General features: G+C 37.1%; 2 protein-coding genes across 3 annotated transcripts in view; both read left to right on the top strand.

Annotated features, from left to right (window-relative positions):
* Positions 1–4,179, top strand: part of IFIH1 (interferon induced with helicase C domain 1) — a 28,242-nt gene extending 24,063 nt beyond the window's left edge. Inside the window, exons 12-16 of the mRNA XM_064451473.1 lie at positions 891–1,040; positions 1,728–1,889; positions 2,226–2,416; positions 3,049–3,142; positions 3,246–4,179. Of these exons, the coding sequence (XP_064307543.1) occupies positions 891–1,040; positions 1,728–1,889; positions 2,226–2,416; positions 3,049–3,142; positions 3,246–3,428 (780 nt within the window). The 3' untranslated portion in view covers positions 3,429–4,179. The remainder of the gene's footprint in view (positions 1–890; positions 1,041–1,727; positions 1,890–2,225; positions 2,417–3,048; positions 3,143–3,245) is intronic.
* Positions 4,180–9,240: 5,061 nt separating this feature from the next.
* FAP (fibroblast activation protein alpha) overlaps positions 9,241–27,867 on the top strand; it is a 41,107-nt gene continuing 22,480 nt past the window's right edge. For both annotated transcript variants that reach the window (XM_064451472.1, XM_009500550.2), the window contains exons 1-11: positions 9,241–9,644; positions 9,917–10,001; positions 17,400–17,495; positions 19,400–19,494; positions 19,642–19,716; positions 19,910–19,962; positions 21,068–21,140; positions 22,752–22,872; positions 24,028–24,182; positions 25,259–25,362; positions 25,674–25,809. In XM_064451472.1, the coding sequence (XP_064307542.1) occupies positions 9,639–9,644; positions 9,917–10,001; positions 17,400–17,495; positions 19,400–19,494; positions 19,642–19,716; positions 19,910–19,962; positions 21,068–21,140; positions 22,752–22,872; positions 24,028–24,182; positions 25,259–25,362; positions 25,674–25,809 (999 nt within the window). In that variant the 5' untranslated portion in view covers positions 9,241–9,638. The remainder of the gene's footprint in view (positions 9,645–9,916; positions 10,002–17,399; positions 17,496–19,399; positions 19,495–19,641; positions 19,717–19,909; positions 19,963–21,067; positions 21,141–22,751; positions 22,873–24,027; positions 24,183–25,258; positions 25,363–25,673; positions 25,810–27,867) is intronic.

The following is a 27,867-nucleotide window of genomic DNA, read 5'->3' as shown; positions in this document are numbered from 1 at the left end:
GTACACAACATCTTTTTGATGATTTATACCTGCAAATTAAACATTTTTGAAGCAAAGTACTTTAGTGTCCTGAAACCTCTCTTCTATTCTGTGTTTTACTCCCTATAAAATTGCCACTTCAGCATCTAAGCAAAAATGGTGTGGTTTACTGCTGGGCAGAGTCCGTTTCCTTCAGCTGCTCTCAGTTTCAAAAAAAGGTTAGGAATTGTCCTCTCATTATGAAAATTTGGTGGGTTTTTTATTAAATTATCCACCACATTGCACAAACAAAACAATAGCCCCTACATTTTGAAACTGAATGTAGCAAATACGAAGTTTCTGTCCATCTGCTCGAGCTTGTTTGAAATATCCAGTTAATTCAGTAGTTTGTGTTTTGGCTGCTTCATTTTTTAAGTGTATCATTGCTGTGCTTTCTGGTGCTCCCCGATCACCGAAATTATGGTCCCCTTTTATTATGGGGAATTTTAAGTGCTTTAGAACTTGACTTAGAAGTGCTGAAGTCTATACTTTAAGCTGAAATTACTGAAGTGGTAGAAATCCAGAACCTCTGAATAACTACTGAAAGAATTTGAAAATGACAGAACAACTATATTATCAAAACTCCTAGTGCCTATGAAATGGGCTGCAAAGTTCAAAGCTCAGTTACCTTAAAAAATTGGCTTCTGCTCCCTCCTCCCTCAAAAAAGGTACTGAACACCTATTGTATTCAATATGAATTCCTTGTTTGTGATCTTGAAAGATGCTTAAACGCAGTTGTTGAAGCCACTTCATGTTTGGCACTCCACTCTGAAATGGTTGGACTATAACTCTTTAAACCTCCTACTTAGAAGAAACTGATGACAGAAACTAATACTGTAATTTAATATACTGGGGGTTTTTTTAATTTACAGAATGAGCAAAGGGAAGTTATTGATAAATTCCGAGGTGGGAATATAAATTTACTTATTGCTACTACTGTAGCTGAGGAAGGCCTGGACATCAAAGAGTGTAACATCGTTATTCGCTATGGCCACGTCACCAATGAAATTGCTATGGTGCAGGTATGAATTTACTGCATATGTAACTTATTTTTAAAAATGCTTTTCTGTTTGGAATATGCAAATGGTGAATTATATACCTGGGGTTTGGACATAATTTTTCAATACTTGCATGCTAAAAGAGAAAATGCTCTTGCAACAAGGTTCATTTCCAGTTGCCATCCTCAGTTTGCATGCAGTATAAAATTTGCCTCCATGTGTAATGGTGTAATATCCTTTCAAAGCTCTACACAGACAGTACGCTCTTTTTATAGAAAAGGTATGACAATATGATCAGCAGCATACTTGATATAAAAGATATTTGTACTACCAACCACTAAAAAGAGATAATTACATAGCAGAATACCAGCTTGTCCATGTTGTCACTTAATTTGTGAACACAAATATTTATAGATTTACTATTTCAATACATGCTTATTTTTTGGTGACAAAATACGGTTTCTGCTTTGCAAAATGCTGTGCTAATCACAAATTTCCTGAGTATTATTTTCACAGGTATCTTTGATGATAATGCAGAAACAGTGTGTGTTATTCACTGATTCTTTATCTGTCTAAGTTAAGTGGAAAAAGTGCTCTGTGGGGACACTGAGTAAGGAACAGCACATCTTCCAATATGAAACTAGGAAAAGATGATGTGCGGCGCTGTAGGGAATGTTGTGCTGTTTATGTTGTATTCCTTGCAAATTGTAGGCTCGCGGTCGAGCTCGAGCTGATGAGAGCACCTATGCACTTGTGGCTTCGAGTGGCTCAGGAGCTATTGAACGTGAAGATGTTAATATTTTCCGTGAGAAAATGATGTATAAGGCCATTCAGCGTGTCCAGAACATGCCACAGGAAGAGTATTTAAATAAGGTATTTCCTGCAACTCTGCACTTTCCCTTTAAAGACGACTCATTTCTATTGTAAGAAATGCTTCCTATTTGAAACCTACCTAGGGGAGGAAAACTTAAAATAATATTAGTTACTGTATATGGTCCTTGAATCCTTCTGCCAATATTTGGTTTATAATCCGTGTTTTCTGGGCCTTTAGAAAAGCCTGTGTTTCTGCTGGTAAGGGGAGACAACACACAAGCTGGGAAAATTGTCTAGAAGTCATATTGTCAGTGAGCTCAGTAAAATAACTGAAAACGAACACTATTACTGTCATTCCACCAGAATGTTTCAATGCTCTTACTGATCTATTTCTAGATTCAGAATTTCCAGTTGCAAAGTATAATGGAAAAACAAATGAAGGCAAAGAGAGACCAGCGCAAGACATACAAGAAAAATCCTTCACTAATAACATTCCTATGCAAAAATTGCCACAAGCTGGTATGTTCTGGAGAAGATATACAAGTTATTGAAAACATGCATCATGTCAGTGTGAAAAAAGATTTCCAGTAAGTGTTTATGAACTACTTTATCTCTTTCAAGTAGAAACAGATTTTCTTTTCAGCAGAGCTGTACAGGGCCTGTAACCCTCTAGGCCCTGTGAGGGGAAAAAAAGATTATTCCAGTATTGTCAAGTCCTAGGCTCTATGGAGTTTACAGTTAATGAGTTTGAGGAAAATGGTTGTTCTTACCCCTGATATTGAGGTGATCAGAGTTATAAACTTTGGAAAAAGATACGGGTCCTGTGGTAATATTAGCTAGTCACTTCTATAATACAGTATGTATTCCATAGTGTAACTGTAACTGAAGATGATTACCAGTTACCCACATACTTACATCAGTAACAGACCCAGGATAAGAGTTTGACTCAAACAACATATTGGCCATGAGCTATTTCAGCTCCTGAAATGCTACAAAAGGAGGCACGGGATACAGTTGTATTTCACCATTACTTAGGAGCATGAAAAACAACCTTGCATTTTCTCTAACTCCTGAATGTGCACACCAGCCTGAGAGTTTACAACCTTTACTTCAAGGTTTCATATCTGACTGTAGCAATTGTAGTCACTATGTGTTTAAAGCTATATGTAGCATTGAATGACCAATGTATTCTGATGCACACTTTCTGACTGTTTTTCAGAAGTCTTTACCATACAAGAGAAAATAAGACACTGCAAGATAAGCATGCTGATTACCAGACAAATGGGGAAATTATATGCAAAGATTGTGGACAAGTGAGGAACAACTTATTTTCATACTTTTATGTTGTTGTCTGTATTTATTTCTGTCTGACGACTTGTCTATTTTATCTGAAACATAATTTCCTTACACTTGCAGGCTTGGGGAAATATGATGGTTCACCGAGGCCTTGACCTGCCTTGTGTAAAGATTAGAAACTTTGTGGTTGTGTTTGAAGACAAGAAAACAATAAAGCAAATTTTTAAGAAATGGGGAGAACTGCCCGTCACGTTCCCTAGTTTTGATTATGCAGCTCATTGTCCTTCAAGTGATGAAGATTAAGGACTCAGAATGAAACTAAAAGCCCTTTTCAGGTTTTCTCTGACTGCTGATTAGAAGCTCCTGTGGACCATAGAGTGTGCTGCATCATAAACACTGTGGAATCTCCTGGGCATGAGGAAATTGTTTCAAAGAAGAAAAAATCCAAGGAAGGAGAAAAACAAAGTTACGTGGCTGCTGTCTGCACTCAGATTTGCAGTGGTACTCTGGGACAAAGACGATGACCAAATACATTGCAGTCATGTGTATATCCATGGAACAAATTCCCATCTCTACTCACTGCACTCCGTTATGGGGTGACAACACTGTCAGAAGTGTGTTAGGTGACCTGTCGTCAAGCACAGAACATAGGACAGACATCTTGAGACTTGCCATGGCAATTATTTTCTGGTTTTCTTCCTGCTACAACCCTTTTGAAGATGAAGTGTCTCAAAAGTGGAGCCATGTGAAGAGAACAAATCAGCTGAGTGTTATTTTTGAATCATTGTTGCTTCATCAGTGTTTTCATGACTGAGTTCTTCCCCTCTTATCTTTAGCTGTAAAGTTCACACATTCTGACAGACTAAAATTGAGTTTCCATTAAAATACATTTCAAAATATCAAGCCCTTAAACTGGCTTGAAATTGATTATTTTAATGTCCAAGAAGCACAATGCCAAGTGTCTTTCTGCATGTTCATTTCATAGGATTGTTAAACTGGCTATATAATGAGGTATGTGTTATTTTTCAATAAATTGCTATAATGATTAACCTTTGCCAACTGTGATACTGTTTATTCTCTTTCACTGTATTTTGACAATACTAATACCACAGTTTTATCCTAGAAATTTAAAGGATGGTGGTATTCTGACTGTAAATACAGCACAATGCATCTCCGTATTTATCTTGTTGACAGGTATTTTTTTCCTTCCTATTTGCAAGATATTGGTGAGTGGAAAGAAGGTCTGTTTGTTGTTATAGCAGTCAGCTTTGCAAATTCAGAATAAAGTGGTATGTTTATTGGCATGGACATGTAAACACTTCAGTAGCCCTAGGTAAAATTTCTAAGTTACAGCATAGCTGAAAAATACATCCCAGCAAAAAAGAATCTTATTATGTCTAGATCTGTAATTGCTTCACTATTTTAAAAGGAATGCAAAGATCATGTACATTTTTTTTAAAATCAGATTTGATTTCAGGTTTGCATCAGGACCAGATTTGGGGTTTTTTTAAATATTTCTGCCTTTGCTTCAGGGGGACAGGAAACATTCTAATTTCTGACTGAGAAGAATGGCACATTTCAGATGTCACCAAACAGATTCAGACCATTCTGGGATTAGCTACTTAAAAACAAATTTTAGCATTATGAAATAAATATGCACACTGATGAGTTTTCACTATAGCAGTTTTGTAGATTAGAATGTGCTTAAACTAGAGAAACAGTGGTTTATTTATAGGTGGCATTATTCCACAACAGTGATTTATAAAATAAACTACTACCTTAGGGCTGTAAAAAAAATATCAGGTGTATTGAGAGTTAGGAGATTATATGTCCAAAGATGTTTCAAGACACAGCAATTCCACAGGTAGTTTTTGAATTATTCAACTAAAACAGGAAAGGCCAGTGGGAGATAGGGACTGTAAATCGTTTGTGGTGTACGTGTTTTATATATTTATATATCTTTATGTAATGCTATTCTTACCTTTATGTATTGTGCAAGGCAGAACAAATGTGAAATCTTCACCAATTTCTTTATTCAGCAGTAGATGTTTCATTAGTTAAAAAAAATTAAACCGTTCCCCTCATCTGTTTCTCTTAGAAACTCTTCCTAGTATTGTAGTACTTTGCTTTTGGGTACTTCTGCAATCTGCTGATTTAGCATTAAGTGCAGGACAAATTTTACACTCTTTGCACATTGATCTGAGAATCTATTTTAAAATGTTAGAGGTTGATAGATCACACATGATTGCAATTTAAGATGTTTATGTGCTCAGTATCTGATGAGATGCTATGAAATATACTAAAAATTAATAGTATTTTCTAGTAAATAATCATCATCCAGATCATCTCTGGATTTCTGTGTTAATGAGTTGTTACGGTTATGTGAATGTAATATAGTACACTCTACATAGCATTTTCAAGTGTGAAGTAATTTATTCAGTACTTTAAAGAAGTGTAAAACCCTGGTAAAAAGATTATATCATTACATAGATTGCTGTTGGGTCCTCAGTCAAATAATTTTCCATGCTGATCAGATTTTCTGAAATTTGAGCTTTTGATACTTCCTTTTATTGAAGCAACAAGGGCATATGCAGCTGGTTTTCTTTGCTTTTTCACAGTTGAGTTCAACAGGGCCATATCACAAACATGTCTGGGCTTTTTGTAGTTCACCTGTGTGCTGCTGTTACACTCCCAGTGCCTAGCGTAACTCAGCCGTGTTGTCACCAAAGCTTAAAGAGTGTTTGCACAATCTCACTTCAGTGTAATGTGTAATGAACCTCAAATGAATCCTGCTGGTGTGCAGTATATGGAATTTCCACTTCAAGTTATTGTCTCTGAATGGGGTTGTAAAACATGCCTATGTTGTTCATCCAGGAAGTGTGAAGTTGTAAAAAACAAGCTAAATTGCCATATTTTATCTATTAGTTACTTCTGCATTTATTGCCTTTATGGACCTAAAGTCCTCCAGGGAGTGTGACAAATCCTGATTGTACTTTCTACTTAGAACTTTTATTTGTTCACAAATGTGGAAAGATGAAAAACTGGTTCAGCTTTAGTTGCATTTTCATTATTCTGTCTACTTTTGATCTGTTGTCATGTACAACCTATATCTGTAAATCTGCGTTTCCTCATCTGGGGAATGTAAATACTTCAGTAACTGTTAGAGTAGTTGTATAACTGGTTGGATAGTTGCTGTACAAACTGAGTGTTTTCTGTTCCATAATTTTTCCATTTCTCCAAATGATTCACCTTCTTTCTAGCTGCCTCATACTTCTATTGCTATCTTATATTATGGGTTCTGATGTTGCAGAAGTTAGGAAGAGTGTTGGCTCTTGAAAGAACTACTATTTGCTTCTTCACTTGTACTAGTATAAACAGTCCAGAGAAGGGAGTTCAGGTGTTAGAAGCAATCAATCTACAAAGCTTGTAAAGGTTGTTCTCTGCCAGGTACATTTTGTTTTGCTTCTAATGCAGCAAACTTTGTGAATCTTATTACAGCACATGCCTAAATAATTAGACTTCCAAATTAGCAAAATACGTAGTATGCAGCATAGAGTCATTTTGCAAAGTCTTTTAGATCATGTGAGTTTGAATCATTTCCTTTGAGGCATCCTCTAAATATGCCTTCATTAGAGGAAGCTGCATATTTGGAAATTAAAACTAGCCTGATCAAAACCTGCATTTGCAATTTTGTGATGTTCTGGTTGTCAGAAAAAGCCAGAGTCAGTAGGAAAAAAACTGATTTCTCTGAGCTGTTATTGAAAATACATATGGAATTAACCACAGAATGCTAGGAAATAACAGTTTGGAAATATGAATAAGAAGCATGGGTTACATGGGGGAAAAATTCTTTTGTCACAATCCTTTTCTGTTTTGGAAGTTTTGAGTAGCTGCGGTTTTCTCTCGTTAGGAAACACTATTGTTTTTGAGCTGAGTTCTGCCCTTCATATACAGTGTATCAGGAACAGTGTAGTTTAGCCTTCTAAGCCTTTTTTTCCTGCATGGCTTATGTCAGCAGGATGGATATTAGTCAGAAACTTTGTCTTGTATAACTTGTACTTTACTCTTCTGGCAAGAACTGGGGAGAGAGGCAAACTGAGTTTATGGGAAAATAAGGCATGTTTCATATCACTTTTTTTTTCCAGACTTTTTTTTTTCTTTTCAAAAATCTCCCCACCAAGGCAAGGAATGTTGCCAAAACATCAGCTGCTGCCTCACCTAGGCTGGTGTAATGGTTAGGATTCAAATTCCAGCCCATACTGTTAGGCTAAGGTAACTTGACTACCTTTGGTGGTAATACATTGAGTTTTTTTTCTCTGTAAGTCATTAGCACAAGTTCTGCTGCACAGTTTGGTGTGACAGGAAACTTATCTCATCGACTACATTTTCAATTTTCAAAGCCGGAGGGGGTGATCCACCCAGCTACCACTGAATTTCAGTAAGATTTGGGTACTCAGTCCTTGTTAACCTCCTCTGAAAAATCATAGTCCCCGTGCCTGACTTCCACACAGAAGCACCACTGTTCTGGACTCCTTTCCTCACCCTCCTATTTTTCCCATTTTTTGGTGTTAAGCATGGGAGAGAAATACAAGGCTGGTGCAGGGAGAAAGATGAGGTGATTCAGCAGACTCCACACGCAGAATCAACAATGCCTAAGTCCAACCTGCAACTTCCAGTAACCAGTCTCTAAGTTTCATGTCAAACCTAGTGAGTATCCTGTCAGTTGACATTTACCACACGGGCTGCAGCAGCAGCAAGAAGGAAGCTCAGCAGGGCCTGGGGCTGCAGCTGTGGCTGGCAGCCCCGAGCAGGCTCTGTAGGCCAAGCTGAGGAAGGTCCACTGCCAGTGCCAGGCACAGCCATCTCCTCTGACATGGACACCGGGTGAAATGGCTGGGAAGCTACAGGCAGTAAGTGGATGACAGGCTTTGTTTTGCAGCTCAGTTCAGCTGCTGCCATTCCTGGTGCCTCTCTCTATACAATACAGAGCCTGAGCCCGTGGCTGTGGGGCAGAGCGCTCTGCAGAAGTCCTTGGTTGGTGTTTCCTCGCAGCACACTGTCTGGATGAATACTACAAAGGGTGCGAGACTTTTTTTTTTTTTCTAATAACACATCTGAAATGCCTGGCCCAGGATCATGCTCAGGTTAATCATCTGAAAGAGTTATCACTGGCTCTGTGGTAGGAGCACTGGAAGGGTTTCCTTTCTGAGATCTGGACATTGCTAATAAGCAGTTGTGGGTTGCAGGGTGCGTGGGGATGCACTGAAGAGCATCCAACGTCCCTGAGCAATGCCAGGAAGCCAGAAAGCACGGGGGGTACTAGGAAAAAGCAACGAGCAGTGAAGAAAGGAGGCGCCAGAGCAGAGCGCTCCGGAGGGACCCGGGTACCTGCGGGATTCCGGGCTGTGCAGGGGCAGGCTAAACAGGGCTGCTGGCCCAGAAAATGTTGCCTCGTTTAAACGTTTCTGTCTCTTTCCAGCCCAGGTGGCGGCGCCCGTGGCGCGCAGCCGCTAGGGGGCAGCGGGCCTGTTCCCCTCCGACCGTTATTCCCCCCCCCGCCCGGCGCTAGCGCCGCCGGCCGCTGTGGGGAGCCGCCTGAGGGGTCGGGGCCGGGCGCGGGCTGCCGCCGCGTCCCCTTCCTGCCCCAGCGGGGCTCTGAGGCAGGCCAGCAGTAAGAATAGTTGGGTAAAGTCAGTCTAATGAGCACGGCATGCTTTTACTTCCCTTTTCGAGCGTTTCTCCTTTCTGCTGAGGCATCTGTTATGTAACGTGACACAGCGGTCTCGAGAAGTTTTCCCTGTTTTCGGTTGACCTCATTTCAGTGCGCTAAATAAAATGCATGCAATCGGTGGTTTAAACACTATTTCAGAATTTGCACTGGGCCAGTAGATACTTCCCTAAGCTCTGTTAGATAGCCTATAGAAGTTTATAGTTTTCTGAGAAAAAAAAGTAATTCTCACATGTGGAAGACATTAAATGATATCTGTTTCTGCTTCTTGTTTTGCATTCTTATGCCATCATTATTTCAGAAAGTAAACATACATTAATTATATATAAACAATAAAACTATTGGATTTTCTTTTAATTTCTCTGTAAAGAGTAGAAATAAGGTCGTGACTATGTCCCAAGAATGTGAGGATTGCCAAAATACACAGTAGATACTTTTCAGAAAAAAACAATCCGTATCAAGTAACTGTTGAGTCATAAAACCCTTAAGTTAGTGTAAGCAGATGTTGGTTACGGCTCACATTCATGGGAAGTATATAATCACCACCCCTATAACCACCCACTATCCATTTTTGCTTCAAGAACTTCCCCAAAAGCCTGTTTCTGATTTTATGGAAACCCTTTGAAATTTGGCACAGTTTTCAAAAGTATGCAGGGAAAAAAAGTCTGCCAGAGGTTTGGCCTCCAACTGTGAAAACAGACACTGCCTTTTCAAACTCCTCTCCTAGATCCACTGACCAACACCCAGAAGAGCAAACTTACATTCTTTTAGAATACAGCAGGAAAATGAAGGTCTGTATGCTGCTGAATTCAGCTTTTGGTAACGTTTACATGTGTTGTTTTTAACTGTCAGCTATTGCATAAGGCCAGGCTCTGATGTGAAAGTATTCGTTTTAAAGAAAAAGGAAAGGGTAGTTTTTCAAATGTACTGCAGGGACATTTTTGCTTGTTGTTGGGATGGATTACAGCAGCTAGAGAGTGGGAGGATTTAATTATTTACGAGTCATAGAAGTGTGCTTCCAGCAATATTAGAAGTGTAATTATTATTTGTTTCTGTCCTGCAGACCCAGCTAAAAATCATATCTGGTGTGGTTGTATGCCTTTTGCTTTCCTTGTTACTAACGTGTATTATACTGCTTCCATCAAGAGGTAAGGCATTTGTGATCTAATGTAGTGTAAAACACAATATTTTTAGCTACTGTGGCTTCTAAGGTTCACAAAAGTTTGTCAAAGCATCTTTCAGATTGTCCTGTCAGAATTGTTACGGCTTTATCACTTTGCAGAAATGTACTGACAGCTGAAATATCCTGAAGGTAGGACTGAAATGCCAGCAGATGTTGAAAGAAGGAAGTCCTTGAAGTGAAAAGCACCTGAATTAGCTTTATTGTGCATGATATATAATGTTCTTAGCCAGGACTGCAAAAATAATTCTCGGATCTCCTCATATTATGCTATTTTTTGTGTTAGGGGTTAAGAGACTCTCAAAAACTGTTAGTAATTTCCTTTAGCTTGGTGAACTTGTATTTGGTTTTAAATGGTTGTGTAATAATTACAGAAGTTCTCTATCCAATTACAAGTTAAACATTTTGTTGTAGGTAGGGTATGATTAATTGACTGTGAACATATTTAAGACTGCATTTGAAAATCAAAGTCAGCATTGTATAAAATAGGGATGCATAGTTTGCTCTAGTATCATTATTTCAGCTGTAGGTAAATCAACACGGTGTTGTCTGCTGAGTCCTCTGGTAAAGTCTGAAGTGAGTGTGGTTTGAAATTCAGCGCCTGAGTGGCACCGACTTGATGGTAATTTTTTTCTGTGAGAGTTGTAGTAAGGGCAATGTAAGTATTTACATGGCCCTTTAACTATAGCATATTAATTTAATGCCTCTGAAATAATTAAAATAATAATTAAAAAGCCTATATTCCAGTAACACTATCTGTTTAAAGGGATTTTTTTCTACTGTTCTTTGTTCATGTGTTGCCAGCATGACTGAGATGAAGACAGCAGTTTTGCATTTACAACTAAATTTTGTAAAATAAGCTATCTGCTTAAGTCTTGTGAAATTTAAGTTCTGTAGTTAATATGCAGGTTTTGTGAAAGATGAAATCTCTTTCCTACCTGATATTTCTATGGAATATGGTTATCATGGGTTGTTCCATTGAGAGAGGGGGGTTGGAGGTTTCTGAAGCAGTTAGGGTTGATTCTGTTATGCAGCATGTGAATATGAGGATAGATTATATCAAGGTATGCAGCAGTGCTGGGAAGAGATACCACCTCAGGGTGATAGTTTGACTTTTCCCGTCAATGATGGGGTGCCAGATTTTTTGGCTAGCTTAAGCATGGTCAAATTTGAGCTTTCATTACCAGATAAATGTATGGTATCAAGTCAGACTTACTGATACCAAGTCTGTGTGTTAAGACAGGGCAGAATATTTTTAGGAGATTTAAATTAAAAAGAGCAGTGAGGAAACAAAGAGGCTGAAGACCAAGGATTGGTTTGGCAGCCTGAAGAAGTTGCTAAAGATCATGGAAGGTACTGTAGGAGGAAATGAATATATTTTTCCCTTCTGAATTTATCACGTACCCGCTCAGTGGTCTTAGTCTGAGCCTTCTTCAGGACCTAAGCCATTACAAAGAATTCTTTTCACCTTACGGTTTCTTGGAATACCAGTCATATCAGACATGACATTTAGATCCAGTAGGATGATAAATAATTTATCTTACTTTACCAAATGCTTTTGAAGGAGCATTTTAGACAATTGTGGAATACACAATTATGTTGAACACACAATTTTGTTGAACACATCTGATTTTGGCCTCTTATTCTCAGGTGGAAATGCAAGTGCTGCAGTTACCTGTTTAAATGCCTAAACCTTTTTGAATTCTTAGCTGTCTACTGATCAGTTGTAAAAGGTAGAAACATACATTCATTTCGCAGTTACAAACTTTGCAAGTCAAAGACAGGCAGGAAATAGCTACAGAGATGGAATGTTGTTTGTACATTCCCCCTTTACTACTGCTTAACTAGAAGGATGAGGCAATCTAGAAAGACAATTAATTGCCTATGAGAAATGTATAGACACAGACTGACTAAGTTTCTGCTTAAGAAATCAACAAAGAGAAATGTCATCTGTAATTCTGAAAGAACTGGGAGAAATATTTAGTTCTGGGTTTATCTGCTAAGTTTCCAGTAATTTCATGTTCTTCAGACTCCTCAAAATGTGTTAGCTGGTTTTGGTTTACATGTGGGAGAGTATAAAAATGTGAACAATTCTCAGGTTATACTGGAAAATCATTTTCTATTTGGAGAGGTTCATAAGGGGGAAGTACTTAGTTGCGGTTATTATACAATTTCTGTGAGGCTGAGAAGAGCAAGGCAGGCAATCTCAATATACTGAATGGCATCTATGCCTAAGAAATTAGTGATAGTTTTTTGACATTTCTTTGAGTTAGGTATGTGCTGTGTGATTTACCTTACTGTGATAACCCAGCTATGATAACACAACTCTAAACAGTTCAGAAAGGTTCTTTTCACTTGTACACTGGTGGACATAGTCCTGTTCATCTGCAGCATAAACAAGAAAGAAAATACTTGTCTGCAGTTGAAAGCAATAGCAGAACCACAGACAGAGTTACAATTAACTGAACATATTGCTTAGGCTCCAAATTAATCTTTTCTTCTGCTATTTTTAATGAATATTCAGAATCCTGCCTGTCAATATTTCTGTTCCCATTGTACACTTGACCTAGGCCTGAGACCAAGACCTTGGTCCTCTGGTATTACAGATTAGGTCATGGGACATACTTCTCAGCCAGGAAGTGGTGAGCAGCCAGTTTCTTAGGAGCTGGTGGTGTTCTTTGCTACATCCCAGCCAAATCCATTTTGATTCAATGCCTCCCTATGTTCTGATGCAAAGTCAAACAGGGTGGTTTCCATCACTGCAGAGTGGAAGAAAAATGCTTCCAGTCAGGAATTCAGTTGCTGGCACCGAATTAATCTGGAGATGGTGCTCTAAGTTGCTGCTTTCTAATTGAAATGGGTGCCTGGATATTTGACTTAAAACAGAAGTAAAGAGAAATTCTCATCTTCTTGGCCATCTATCAGAATTGCCAAGTGACAATAAAAGATTATAAACTCTCAGCTGTTGCTGAAGTTTCTTGTAATTGAAAATCAATAGATTACTGTGACAGTGTGCTTCCACCAACATCTGGCAGTTCGGTCAGAGCTGTGAGTTCAGGCTCAGATCTAAGTAATACTGTAAACTTAGCTACAGTGATCTATACGCTTGTGGCAGAGAGCTATCATAAGGTTATTAGAACAGAGTAATAAAAACCAAGATGGATTAGACTAATTCATACCTCTTCTGTTTGGTATTTTAGATTGCATAAAAATTGGTAGGAATTCATACTAAAAGCTTTCTGGATAAGATTTCAAAACCCAGTGTGCTCCATTAGTTTATATTCCCTTAACAGGGTTCAGCTTTCTACACTTGTGCAGCTGTGGTGTTTGACAATACTACTAGGTTGGGTAGGCCTTTTCTTTCCCAATCTAACCAGAGCTTTGAAGAAACTCTTTTGCTGCTTAGATTCTTAAATCAGCATGAAGTGGCTTACTCAAAACAGGCTCTATTAATTTTCTGTGCTTATTCACATGCTGGTGGCAGAATAAATACTCTGGTTTCAGACTGATTCAAAGGGGATACCACAACAATCTTACCTCTCCAAGCCTATGCTTAGAAATAATGTATGATGTCTATGACCTAAGGTTAATTTTCATACTAGCTTTTCTTTATAAATATATTTTTTAAAACTTAATTTTCAGTGACTGAAAGGGATTATAATGATTCTTTCTCAGTGTGTAGTTAGAGAGAGGCTTTTTCCTTTCCTGGACCCTTATGCAGTATTGATGTTAGAGTCAGTAGTAAACCAAACCATTCTTATTCTAGCATGCTCTAGCTTTCTATACACAGTTTCTGCTCCTACCAGTAATGAGAGACAGATTAACCAGCGGAATATGAGTTGTTCAGACTTCATCTTTTCTTCTCATTCCAAAGGGTGTTTTTGAAATAACCTTCACTGAGAAAGCAGTGGCACACCTCACAAAAAATGACTGAATGTAACACAGGTGTGGAAAATCAGATTCAGCTGATGTGGAGCTGAGTGTGACCAGAAGTTCTGGAACATGATCAGGAGTACTGGAATTCATTTCTGATGCTGAACTGGGCTGTGGCTTCCTCAAGTGGAAGGCTGTCTTCCTGCACATGTTGAAGGAGCTTGTGCTTTAGCTATTCAGCATCAGCCGACAGAGATGAGAACGGACATTCTAGTCCATCCCATCTACAAGCTGGCTGACCCAAGATGCTAACCAGTTTTCTTTCGGCAAGCCCTCTGTTTGCTATGTAGCAGTAGATGCTAAATAAAATACATATTAAAATATACAAATATTAAATACATATAAATACATATAAAATACATGTATACAGCTGCATATTTAAAAATAACAACTGCAAAACTCAGAATACTTTCTGGTTATTATGTACACTTGCTTTAATTTGGCAGGAGTAGGCACAATTTATATGGATGCATGTTAGACCATGTTGTGGCATAAACCAGCAGGGCTACGAGATCTAAAGCAAGGTTTGTGTTGGTCTACCCACATCCAGTCTTTGAAAGGGAGTAATCCTTGTAATACAGACAGAATTTCATAGTGATGGATTCATGTGCATAAAGTTAATCTGAGTTTAATATAATTGAAAGTTCTGCTTTCTGTGTTTTATTAAGCTCTCTCACAACAATGAACTGAAGAGTAAAAGGGACGGTATCTGCATAAAGCCAGTGAAAATTAATAGATGCTTACAGCTTTTATCACCACAGTTATACACTTACGTCGAATACAGTCAAATGCATGAGTGAATAATTATGATTGTGGAATACATAAAGCAGGTTACACTGTGAAGCAAAACAACTAATTCAGTGGACAGGGCAAAACAGAGCTGCACCCTCTAAATGAATGCAAATGGACCACAAAGGATTAAAACTGAGACAGTTGGGTAGTGAAGGGAAAAGAGCAAAGCTGAAGTTTGGTAAGCTTTCATTTCTGTGGTTGGCTCTACTATTTGCTTCCTTTTTGTCTCTGGGAGTCTCTGTTCACCTTTGTTATTTCACAGAGAAACAAAAACAGAATGAAAGAACTTACCAAGCCTACTACCAGCCATCCAAATCAATGTCTTTATAGTGCTGCAGACATGCAAAATACTTTTTATGTTTGGGTCTGTTCTGTGAGCAGAGATTTCAAATACTATTACTGAACCAGTCTTTAGTTACAGAAGAATCAGCAACAATGATAGGAAACAATTAAAGATGCTGCTTTTAATTACAGCATTTAAATATATCTTCTGTTGCCTAGAAACAAGCGTTCAAAATTATAAGTAATCAAGTAAGAATAGTTGTGTTTAGAATTTTTGCAGTCCTCTTAGAAATTCAGATAGGAGTGGGCACATTTTGAAAATCATCAACAGTCATAATAAATTATCACAGAATATTAAGTATGTAAGGGTGAGATGGCTAACAGAGTAAAGGTTTCCATTAGAGCTGTGAATATTAGACCAGAGATGAGACATTTGTGATATTCCTTGTCTTTTTAGTAGAAAGTCCTCTTAAACTGGGAGAAGGAACAAGGAAATTTTACCAGATGAAGGTATCAAACAGGACTGCAGATTTAAGCCTCCTATACACACAACCGTGGAAATAGATGTTAACAGTGGATTTCTTTTGCTAATAGGCTTATTCGCTTAGAGAATTTAAACTGAGAGGTAATGATGAGTAATCATCATTCAGTATCTGTAGAAGTGGATTCTCTTTGGAATTATTTTCTATGCATTTTTTAAGAGTTTTCCATCTTCTGAGCTTATCATTAACGTATCAAGGACCTCTAATATACAGCCATGGTATTTGCAAGAGGAATTAACTTCTTAATGAACTTCTTAGGATATTTTCTGGACATATTGCCAGCTCAGAGTTTATACTGATAGGTTTTTGCCTGTGGATTGGCATTCATTTTTATTTCTCATGACAGCTTTCTTCTGCATTAGTGCAGACAAGGCTAGTGTCAACAAGTCAACCTGACATGTGTATTCTACAGTAAGTAATAGTCACTTAGCAGAAGAAAACACGTATTATCATTACAAAGTACCATACCATAGAAGAGAATATGAAGAAACATTTCCCAGGAAGTCAGTGTGATCTTAACAGAGAGGGCAGCTGTAATGAGGAAGTGATGGAGCATGATATGAAACTTGAGGGCAACGAGTCATCTTGATTATCTGGCTGTCATCTGAGAGCTCTGAAGGAACAAACAGGAAAAGTGGCAGAGATCTACTAGGCTGCAGAGTGACACCCCCACTACCTCTGAAGACCGTGGCATAAGTCCCTTGATTTTAAAGGAGAAAAGCATAGAATTCAGAATACCTAGACTTAAAAGCTGCCATTATTATGGTACTGGACTTTAAAAACTGGCCTTTATCAGAAAAGTTCCTGTGTCTTTTGAGGATTAAATATTTTGAGAACTCTTTCTCTTGTGAACTGCATTGTTTTTCTTTCTTTTTTTTTGTACATTTTTATAATGGAGTTTTTAATTTGCATGCACATAGCAAGCCAGCATCTTCAGCATTACCCTCATCCAGTTGATTGTCCTTAAATTTTGTTTTTAAAATCTGCCCTGGCTTAAGGTGTTTAGCTTTGGGAAGAAACATAGTCAGACAAAATCCACAAAACCAGCCACAATTTTATGCATTATTTTTACCTGACTATCTGATCTGCTTAGAAATCAAATATCAGCGTACTTGTTTTCTCTCCAGAATCATTGCCAATTTTATTTTGCAGCATTGAATAAAAAGTTGAAGTTTGGGTTCATTCATTCATTACTTTTCAGCATTAGTTTTTACCTGCATATCTGCATCTATTTCTTTAATGCGGCTACTAAGAAATATATGTGGATGGTGATTATTTTGCAAGCCTCATCCATCTTCTAACACTGGTTGATTGGACATTTATGAAATTTGGCAGTAGGGGTTTGTATGCACATGCTGGTGTTAGGCTCTCTAATAAATATGTGCAGATCCCGATTAAAACAGTTGTCTCTGCATACCACACAAGTTTATGAAACCCATGCTTTCACGGCAAATCAAAACTTTGATTTCTCTTTTGTGTGGAAAATGCTTTTCTTGGACTCACAGGTTCTATAAGTAAATATGTCTGAGTGAACAAATGACTGGGTGAAATAAATTAGTGTGTCTAGTTTCTAATTTTGTAGTGCTAAAGGTGAGTCCTTCAGAGGCTGAAGGACCTTATCAGAGCAGTAACAGAGAACTTTCCTTTCTGCTGTGCCTACTCTCTGCATAACTCCAGGATTATGCTATCCTTGTTGTTCCCTGGCACTAAATATAGAAAAAAAGGGAGTATTGGACTAGTAATTACTTCTTTTTCTTTTCTTTTTTTTTTCCACTTCACAGCATTGCATTAACAGAAACTTTCTGTCTTATTCTTAGTTGTCAACACAGATGATCATCCCAGAGCTCTTACATTGGAGGATTATTTGAATGGAAACTTCCAATATAAAACATTTTTTCCATACTGGGTGTCAGGTAAGTAAAACCTTTTCTCAAATGTACATAAGCCTTTCTAATATGTATTTCCAGACTGGTTTACAGAGACTGAGGAATGTATTTTTCTTCCAGCTTTACTGTGAGTGAATGCTAACTATGAAATTAAATGACCTGCTAGTCAAAACTTATGGTTGAAATTTACCTTTCTGTCAGTCATTCTAGAAATTACAGGTATTTGATGTTTCAACAGACATGTTTGAGTCAAGTATAAACTATAATTTTACAGAGGCCTTCAGTGTTTTATTTCTTTTACTGTCATATTCATTGCAGCAAGTGAAAGAAATATGTCAATCATTTCTTAAGCAATCTCCTTTTTTGTGCTTGCCACAAAACTTTTTCACTTATCATTTGTAATAACTGAGGTAGCCTGTCTTAAGGGTCCAGTTCTTCTTTGTTTTCAGTAGTATCTAGCTCTGCAATGACCCCAGCTGTTCTTATCTCATTTAAGGAAATGCTGACACTGCTGAAATTCCTGAGTTCGAATGCATTGCATAGAAAATATGGTTGAGTTTCTAAGCAAGTTCCTTAAGGTAGAAGATAAAGACATGAAGTTAATTGCTGCTGATGTGTGTCTCTGTGTGGCTGAAATATACTAGTCTTGTTATCGTTGAATTGCAGCAGCACTGAAAGGCTAGAGCTGGATTTGATTGCATTCTAGGACACACACTACTACCATTCCTATCTATGCACTGCCTCAAGCAATTATTGTTCTCTGACTAGAGACAAGAAACATAATACCATTCACATGGAGTCTTACCAAGTTAGTTTTAACACACAATTTTAGAACCAAACTGAAGCCTTCCAGGACATTGTTATCAGCAGTTCAAGTTTTACAATTAAGAATTTGAAGTATGTTGACATCACTCATATGATTTAAAAATTAGGTCACCATTTGCTGGAATTCTGTCTGAAGTATGTAGGCAGCATATCACCTAAACCTAATAGACTCCTTCCCTCTTTATATCCTTCTCACTTAGACTTATCTTTCCACTTAACAGTCACAAAACTCACACAAATGCCATGCCATAGATTCCATAGATAGTCATGCCTACAGTGTTCCATATGCCTACTTTTCTTCTGAAGCAAGGAGTTAAAATTAAGTATCTCTTTCTAAGGGGGCCCAAGATCACCACAAATGCTCTTACACATATCATAGATGTGTCCTCAAAAGATCTACCAGTGATCTAATTTCCTAAAAATGAGCACCTTATACAATGTTTCAGGCTGCTTTGAAACTGTTAAAGTCTGTCTCTCTCTATAGCTACACCAAGTATGTAATACCTTCTCTCTATTTATAGCAGCAAAAATAACAATGTGAAACTTAAATTCTGATCTTCATTCTCTACCAAACTATGCTCAGGTCTTGAGCACCAATAGGGTTAAATTCTGTTCTCATTGAAGGCCATTCACCCTTACTTTGTAGGACCTGTGTGAGTAAGGGCAGTATCATTTATGTAGTGTCAGTTACATGGTACTGCTGTTACCTGCAGGATCTGTACAAATGAGAATGTTCTGGTGAAATTATAAGCAAAGATCTCAAATGTTCTCTTAAAAACATTTACGTTGTGATACTGACCCTGGGTCTGTCCCTGGTATTCTTGATCAGACATTACTGAGAATAAAATCCAGCATTTGATTATAAAGTTAACTAGCTGATTCTGTGTGCAGTGTGTAATCTTGAGAACATACTCAAGAACCCTGAAGACAGTTTGTCGATAACTCTGTACCTTGATGTCATGAGAAGAAAAAGATGTTTTGTGTAGATGCCAAAAGATATTTGCTCAAAATCCATTCACTGACAGGAGTGTGAATACTTTGATAAACGGATCTGTTCTATAGTATCTTCTGTGCAAGGTAACAGCCCTTTTATCTTGTTTATAAAGATAATGAATATCTTCATCAGTCTGCAGAAGATGATATTATTCTTTACAATGTTGAAATGAACTACCCAACTACCATCATGACTAACAGCACAATGGTATGTACCTTTTCAAATAATAAAAAGGCAGCAAAATGCAGTTGTGTTTCAAGTACCAGTTTAAAAGTGAGTGGATTAAAACCTGACTCATTGACTCCTTATTTAAAGTTTTTTTACTAGAATCTAATCTACTTCTTAATCTTTCAGAAACAAGTTAATGCTTCTAATTATGTGTTGTCATCAGACAAATATTTCATAGCTCTGGAAAGCAATTATTCAAAGGTAATTATTTTAATATATCACTTAATGAAATGTTTGGTTTCATTCAGTATTTTGTTGATTGTGGTTGCCATGGATAAATGTTTCTTGGTACTTTCTTGAGAAAGGGGTAGGCTATGAAAAGGCAGCTGATTATTTTTAATTCAATTATCTCTTTCCAAGTTAACAATATTATTTTCTTGCTTAATTTTTGCAGCTGTGGAGATACTCTTATACAGCATCATACCATATTTATGATCTCATATATCGGTAAGGCCTGAAATTTCTTACAGAACTATGGTGAATACTCTGTAGTGATACACTTGCAAGCATTTCCACTGAAAAACTTTATAGTAATGTGACTACCACCCTGCTTTGCTTTTGCCTGAATCTGTCAGGTTACTTGTTTGTTTGAAAAAAATGGCCTCTAAGAAAATCATACAGTCCTTGCATCTACTCATCCAGGTATCTGGACTGGCTTATATTTCATACCCTAAAACTTTCACTGCTCAAGATTCTAATTTTTTTTTCTTTTTTGCATAATTTTCTCCCACCCTATCTTGGCTGCTTGAGTCCACTTCAGTCTCACACCTATGTCTCCATGCCCTTCAGTTGTCTAATTCATCCTTTTTATGGTTGATCTAATCAGTAGCTTTCCTAAAATTCTCACATGCCCTTTAGTGCTCCAGTGATCTTGTAACAGGCCATCTTGGGTTCCTCAAAATTTTACAGCTTTTCCCATAGCATTTGGCCTCTTTCCCAATATCTTCCCCAAACCACTTCTCTTTCCCCCCAAGTTCAAAGGAGGCCGTCTGGCTCCCCAGTCTCCTTTTTATGCCATAAGTAGCAGGATGACCAAATACTTCTTAGTTCTGAACAAGGGCTGCATTGAGCTGCTCCATTCTTGGGGAAACTGTTGGCTCAAGATGACAGGAAAAGATTGCTGCAAGCTAATGTGAGTAGAGAGGTGCTGCATGCAGATCATGATCCTTAACAAATGTAACTGCAGCTGTCATGCTTGCCTCAGCGTGCTATATCCTGGCCTTGCATTTCCCAATAACTTGCTGAGACTGTAATGCAGACTGCAGATAGAGCAAATGACTGTAGATGCTTGTGCAGTATTTAGAAAGAGATAAGGCTGGCTTCCTAGGCTGTTGAGTATGTTTTCAAAGGGTTGAGTTGCAAGCCTTTACCAGCACTGGTGCACACCATCCCATTACTGCATGTCTCACTGCCTGCTTTAATTTTGTGTTGCTCAAGAAACAAAAAGCTGCTAGAAATTATAGGCCTTCATGAATTCTATATGAACATACAATATAACGATCCACTTGTACTGTGCACAAAAAGCCATCTCAACTTATTTCCTTTTTTGTAGTGGTTTTGTAACAGAGAATCAGCTTCCACGTGAAATTCAGTATATATCCTGGTCACCTGTTGGACACAAATTGGTCAGTAAAGATAACAGACCACTAGAATGTTTTTTGCTTTGTGTGGCTAGAAGACATGTATTTGCCTTTGGTTATTATTTTGTTAGGCCATATTTTTGACAGGCCTGTGTGTATTAACCTCACTTGTGAGCAAGAATGACAAATAAAACAGTTTTGACTTGTTAAAGTTTAACTTTTCTGTGTCTCAGTAGAAGAATCCATGTTCTCAGCTACATTATGTGTTCACTAGCCAGCCTCTTATTGACTGACATAACTGTATATAGGATTAAATGTAGTTTCAAGGCCTGAAAACCAATGTGTTTTGCTTTGATGCTGTATAACACATGAGTTTACTATGGAGACTTAGAGATGCATTATTTACAATATTTTCTAAAATTTTTACTCTAGGAAATGGCTGCCAGATTCTTATTACAAAAAATGGGTTTTGTTTTTATTTAATCACTACTTAATAGCCAAGTATGTATTTCTCAGTAATAATAATAGACGTATTGCATATAATAACAAGTTTATAAACCTTTTTTATTCTTGGTTCCAAAGCATCAGCCCAATAATAGTTAGTGGTTTCTAAGTATTTGTCCAGTATTGACATAATATTTGTGCAAGAAAAAAAAATCAATCATCATACTAATTTCAGAAAATACCCAGGGAGTGGGCTAAATATGAATGGACAATTTACTAGAAAATTTTTCTATGTTCTAGGAGAGTATTAATTCTCTCAATTAATTTAAATATTGTTATTTTCTTTATCAAGTATTCTGAAGACAGAACACAAGGAAGATAGTTTACTATCTTCCTAGTACTAATAGCTAATGCAGTTTTTATGCAATAGTCCTTGTAGTGTATCTGAGAGTTTTAGGAGTTCCTTTGTTTTTCATTTAAAGCACAAAGTAGGTAAAATGTTACACTGATGTTGCTAACAAATGCTTGTAGCTTCAAAAGGCATAATTTTCTAACAAAGTGAAGTTTCTGTTGTTGATTTCTTAACCACTTGTCCATTCATTTGATTGAAACCTAGAGATACCCAAGGCCTGCAAGCGCTTCTTGCAAGAACTGTCTTTTGGTAACTAATTTACTAGAAAGGAACAAACCAGCCCAGAGAGAATAAAACCATTTCTTGTCTCACATCACCTAGGTCTTTTGACAGGTTTAGAAAAGTTCAATTATTTTTGTTTTAGATGTTGTGTATTTGTTTTTGTCTTCTACTTTTGGTGGCACCAGAGGGAAAAGTTGCAAAACACTTTGTCTGAAGGTCTCTTAAAAAATCTGGAAAAAACACAGCAATTTTGAATATGTTTCAAAGATTTTTTTTTCATTATTTTTCCACACCAAAGCTAGCCACAGAATCCTCTGACAATTATTAAAATCAAAGGAGTTGTTCAGGATTTATTCTGACATAGTTGAACATAGAATTTGGCCTGTAATGTATAATTTATTTACTGAGGTACCTACTCTTGCAGAATTTGCAATGGCTTTTAATTTAACATTTATTTCCAATTTTGTATTCAATATGTCTTCTTCTTGGTATAATATAAGAGAATTGACTGTAGAAGATCTTACTCTAACCCCTGTTATTGGTGCCTATACTCATAAGAAATATGTTCTTGTCTTTAGGTGTATGTATATCAGAATAATATCTATTTGAAACAAAGTCCAAGAGAGGCACCAATTAAAATAACTAGTGATGGAAAACAGAATGAAATATTTAATGGGATTCCTGATTGGGTCTATGAAGGTAAGTAAATCCTGAAGGGCAACAACTAACGTGTTACATGCTTTGTTTAGATTACCTGGTTCTCATAATCCATTCTAAAATATCTGTGATGATACGTTATTTTTAGAGCCTTAAGGATTACTTCATTTGTAGATTTTATTTGCCATACAATGACTGCATTTTGTATTCATAATGTGTAACCAAAATCCTGAGTCTTTTGTTACTGAAACTATAGCAGAACTTTACAGGTTAGTTTCTTTCTGCGGCACAGGCAGTGGTTGGGAATTAAGCTTTAATGGAAGTTTTAACTTTGGTCAAAATTTGGCGCTTCAGCGCATCAAAAAAAATAAACACATGCACATGTGAAAAACCCAAGTGAATTCAGTGGGATCTGTGTGCCTGTTTTGAGAGTTCTTAAGGCCTTTCAAAATTGAGATGTATTGCAATATATTTGGTGTTATTTATTGTCATGATTTAACCCCAGCCGGCAACTAAGCCCCACACAGCCATTCGCCCACTCCACCCTAGTGGGATGGGGGACAGAATTGGAAGGGTAAAAGTGAGAAAACTCATGTTTTGAGATAAAGACAGTTTAATAGGTAAAGCAAAAGCTGCGCGCGGAAGCAAAGCAAAACAAGGAATTCCTTCACTACTTCCCATGGGCAGGCAGGTGTTCAGCCATCTGCAGGAAAGCAAGGCTCCATCACACATAAGAGTTACTTGGGAAGACAAACACCATCACTCAAAATGTCCCCTGCTTCCTCCTTCTTCCCCCAGCTGTATATGCTGAGCATGACGCCATATGGTGTGGAATATCCCTTGGGTCAGTTGGGGTCAGCTGTTCTGGCTGTGTCCCCTCCCAACTTCTTGTGCACCCCCAGCCTCCTTGCTGGTGGGGTGGGGTGAGAAGAAGGAAAGGCCTTGCCTCTCTCTAAGCCCTGCTCAGCAGGAACTAAAACATCCCTGTGTTATCAACACTGTTTCCAGCACAAATCCAAAATATAGCCCCAGAGTAGCTACTAGGAAGCAAATTAACTCTATCCCAGCCAAGACCAGCACATTTATTTAGTATAACTCTCTTTACATGTCTAGGTTGCTAAGAGTACAATGCTAAAATAGATTAGAAAATATATAGATTGCAATGATCAACTATTATGAATTTTTTTTTTTCCTCAGAGGAAATGCTAGCGACAAAATACGCACTGTGGTGGTCTCCAAGTGGAAAATATTTAGCATACGTACAATTTAATGATTCTGACATACCAGTTATTGAATATTCGTATTTTGGTGAGGACCAGTATCCTAGAAAAATAATTATCCCATACCCAAAGGTATGTTTTCTCATTCTTTTGACTGACTTTCTGCTGAGAAATGAGTTATGACAATGCTAAAATTAACTGTGCTTAAAAAATGGTTGTATTACAGTGGTTAAATCCATTGTGGCCTAAATGAATGAAAGACAAACTTAGGCCAAGTTCTGACAAGGTATAGGTACATTCAAAAGTGTAGATATATAATAATATCAGGGAAATAAATGGAATTACTCATATAAGTAAAAAGCATTTGCAAAAGTGCATGCTTGCATGATCAAGCCTTGCTTTTTTCAATTCAGGTTACTTATTGTGATGTGTTAACTATGCAGTTGTTATTTTTCATTACAGTAAATTAGTTATGAGACATTTTTTGTTTTGAAAACTAAAGGCTATTGCAGCTTCAGTTGATTTGCACATAGATCATAGTGCTTTTTGATCTCAAGGGGCTTTGGATTTTAATGACTTTCAAGTGCCAGATCTAAGGCAAGAAGGTTTTGGGTTGTCATTTCTTCAGCACGTATGAGAGCTGTCCTGACTCTTGTCATGTTCACATGATTGCAAGTGATCATGTTAATGTATCTTAAGAAGTTACTCATCTGTCAGCTGGGTTACAGTTCTAAAGTAAAGCTGGATGGTTTAGACCACACGTGGAGGAGAATTATAAAACTAATACTGTATGCAATGAATGAGCAATCAGGAAATCAGTTTAAGCTAAACCATTTTATTTGACAGCTGGGATGTCAAAGAGCACTTACAATCATGTGAATATACTCCTGAAGTTTTATGCCAAAGTGTAGTGTGTGCTGCACTGCAAATAGAACACTGGTTCCCATCAAGCATGTTTTCTGTATAGAAGGCACTAAATTTGGCTGTTTAAAAGGTTTTCTTTGTTATATATGGAATGATGCAAAGTTAAGTAGTGCACTACTGCTGTAGTGTCACTCTGAGATCTTATAAGACCACATTTGCCCTATTATACTCAACTAAACACATATTTTGTAGCCTATCTCCCTTCCTGCTAAAGGCGTTTTAATTTTCCTTGATCTGAATTGTTCAGAGCCTGACTGGAATAACCTGATACATTTTCTTTGAAGGCTGGAGCTAAAAATCCTACTGTTAAAGTGTTTATTGTTGATACTGTTAACGCTGAAGCGTTTGGTCCTAAGGAGGTGCCAGTTCCTGCAGTCATAGCATCCAGGTAGTGTGCCCTCAAATATGCCTTCTCTTTTTTTAAAAAGTTTTTGTCTGTTTTAAAAGCCTGAATCACTGAGTCGTTTCCTAACAGTGGAGTGCCATATTCATCTCCTAGGTGGATCAGAAGCTAACTAGAAGTGTTGTATTTTGATTCTGTCTGTCCACATGATACATTGTTACAAAGGACAAAAAAATACCCCTAAGATAATGGAAGCTTTGCTATTATTCCACAGAGCAATATGGGGGATACAGTCTGTAGCAATGCTTCTATATTCCTGTTCTTTAATAACCACGCTTTCTTTTTCTTTTTTTTAGTGATCACTATTTTACTTGGCTTACTTGGGTAACAGATAGTAGAATCTGTGTGCAATGGCTAAAGAGAATCCAGAATTTTTCAGTCTTGGCTATATGTGACTTCAAAGAAAATTCAAATACTTGGGACTGTCCAGAGGTAATAAAGTTGGAAATATAAATTTAACATTGCTGAAATTAATATTTGATAATCCCATCTGCACAGCTATTTTAACACCTGTTGGTCATGCACAGGTTCCTCTGACTTACTTGCAGGAGTATATTTAATCTTTCCCTGAATTCTTTTAGAAAATAATTGTTCACCTGCCATAATTGTATTTTCCAGTATTTGATCACATTCATCTTTTAGCTAATAGTGATACCTTTTCAATAATGTAGTTGCTGGTGGAGACGTGAAAAAATTGTAATTGCACCAACAAGAAATAAAATCACCAGAATATTTTTTTAGTGAGGTTTAAATAACAATCAAAGCAACAAAAACAAGATGAGTGCTACTGGGCAGCTTTCAATACTGTTGTCTGTTTCCTTCTTGCTTCCTCATCTTCAAAAGTGAAACCACCTTTATTAAAGAAAACTTTATTATAATACCTTGAAATTTCATACTAATTTTGACTGAATCATGTCTTTTATATTTAATGTTAAATTAGTTGAAAGAACATACAGATTAACTTACTGCCTTATTTTTGTAAGGCAGTTTTTCAGGGGGAGAACTTCTCTCTAATCAAATCATACAGCTGGAGAAAGCAGGCAAGTTTTCAGAAACACAATTCCCTTTTCAGATCTGAAAACTTCAGGTTAATTGCAACAGTAGCTTTACATTTTGTTTAAATATGCCATTCTATCATTAAGACAGTTCAGAGAGAAAACCATGCTCTGTTGAGCAGAAGGAGAGCTTAGATGGCCTAGCTATCTCTACCTATATGTAGATACTTACACATCTTATGTACAGAAGCCTTTCTGAAAAATATAATTCTTTAAAAGACCTTGTAAACCCTGAAGAGTGTAGAAACTGATAAATTCGTATAGATCCTGAAGGAAAGGATAAATCTGAATTTCAGTAACTCTAGTACAGAACTCTCTTTTACTGTCTTTAATATTGATGCTGTTTGCATGTCTTGTTTTTAGAGTTTACAGAACACATAAAAACTAGCATTAGGTGGAACCTTGAACTAGTGGGAAATAAAAGGCAAGAATACTTACAAAAGTGTTCTATATAACTGTTAAACTGTAAATTAAGGTTTATTGACACAGCCTTTCCAAGCTGAAAATAATTCTTATTCCTCCATGATATGACAGTTGTTGCATGTTTAAAAGGAAGTTAAGGTCCTGTTCTTTCAAAAGCATTATCATTGAGGTAATTTTCCACGTAGAAATATCTTAATTTATTAGAAGAAAATACATATTTACTGCAGCATGTGTTTCCTAAGTAATTGTTTCACTTTATAAGTACTTTAACTCTGAACCTCTATCTTGCCTTGAAGTAACCTGCATTTCAGTAACTAAATATTTTAATGTAAAAAAAATAAAATGAAGGGTTCTAGGATTCTGCCACAATCCACCAAAGTATTTTAACACAAGCTTAACTTTAAGCACTTAAGAAGTTTTATTTATTTCAGGAGGTCTATTTATGTGTTTAAAATTAAGCATGTGCTTAATTGCTTTGTGGAACCAGACCAGAACAATTAACATCTTGCAGGACTGTGTTCATGATCCTTGTTTAATTGCATTTCTCCATGAAACCTTATTTATGGAGTCATTACTGACGTTTCTATAATTCTATATTTATACAGTGACACAATGCTTTTATCACATTAAAGTTTGCACAAATGGCCAATTGAAGGAGTGTGAACAGATGGGAGTGCTGCATTAGCTCTATTTGCCGTTAGAAAGTATATCTCTGTATGTTTCCATTGGCAAAAATAGTTCTCTTGTTGATTTCAGATTAATTTGAGACTCTAATGTACAATAAATGTGCTAGGCTTTATGTACTTGAAAAGAATAACAAACTACAATCTACAAGATGTTCCTAAAGTGTCAATTCATCAAAAATGTTCATGTGTTCAAGTCTTGCTCATGTGAATAGACCATAGAAACCAATATGACTTCAGTGGAACTATTCATGTGAGTAAAAGGCATGTGTTTGTGAAACTGGGATTTCCTATAAAGATGCCAGTTCTCTAATTAAATTCTGCAAGTA

Source organism: Phalacrocorax carbo, chromosome 5, assembly GCF_963921805.1.
Source record: "Phalacrocorax carbo chromosome 5, bPhaCar2.1, whole genome shotgun sequence".
Lineage (NCBI taxonomy): Eukaryota > Metazoa > Chordata > Aves > Suliformes > Phalacrocoracidae > Phalacrocorax > Phalacrocorax carbo.
The sequence above is the reverse complement of the archived record's forward strand: the minus strand, read 5'-3'. Positions and strand labels throughout refer to the sequence as shown.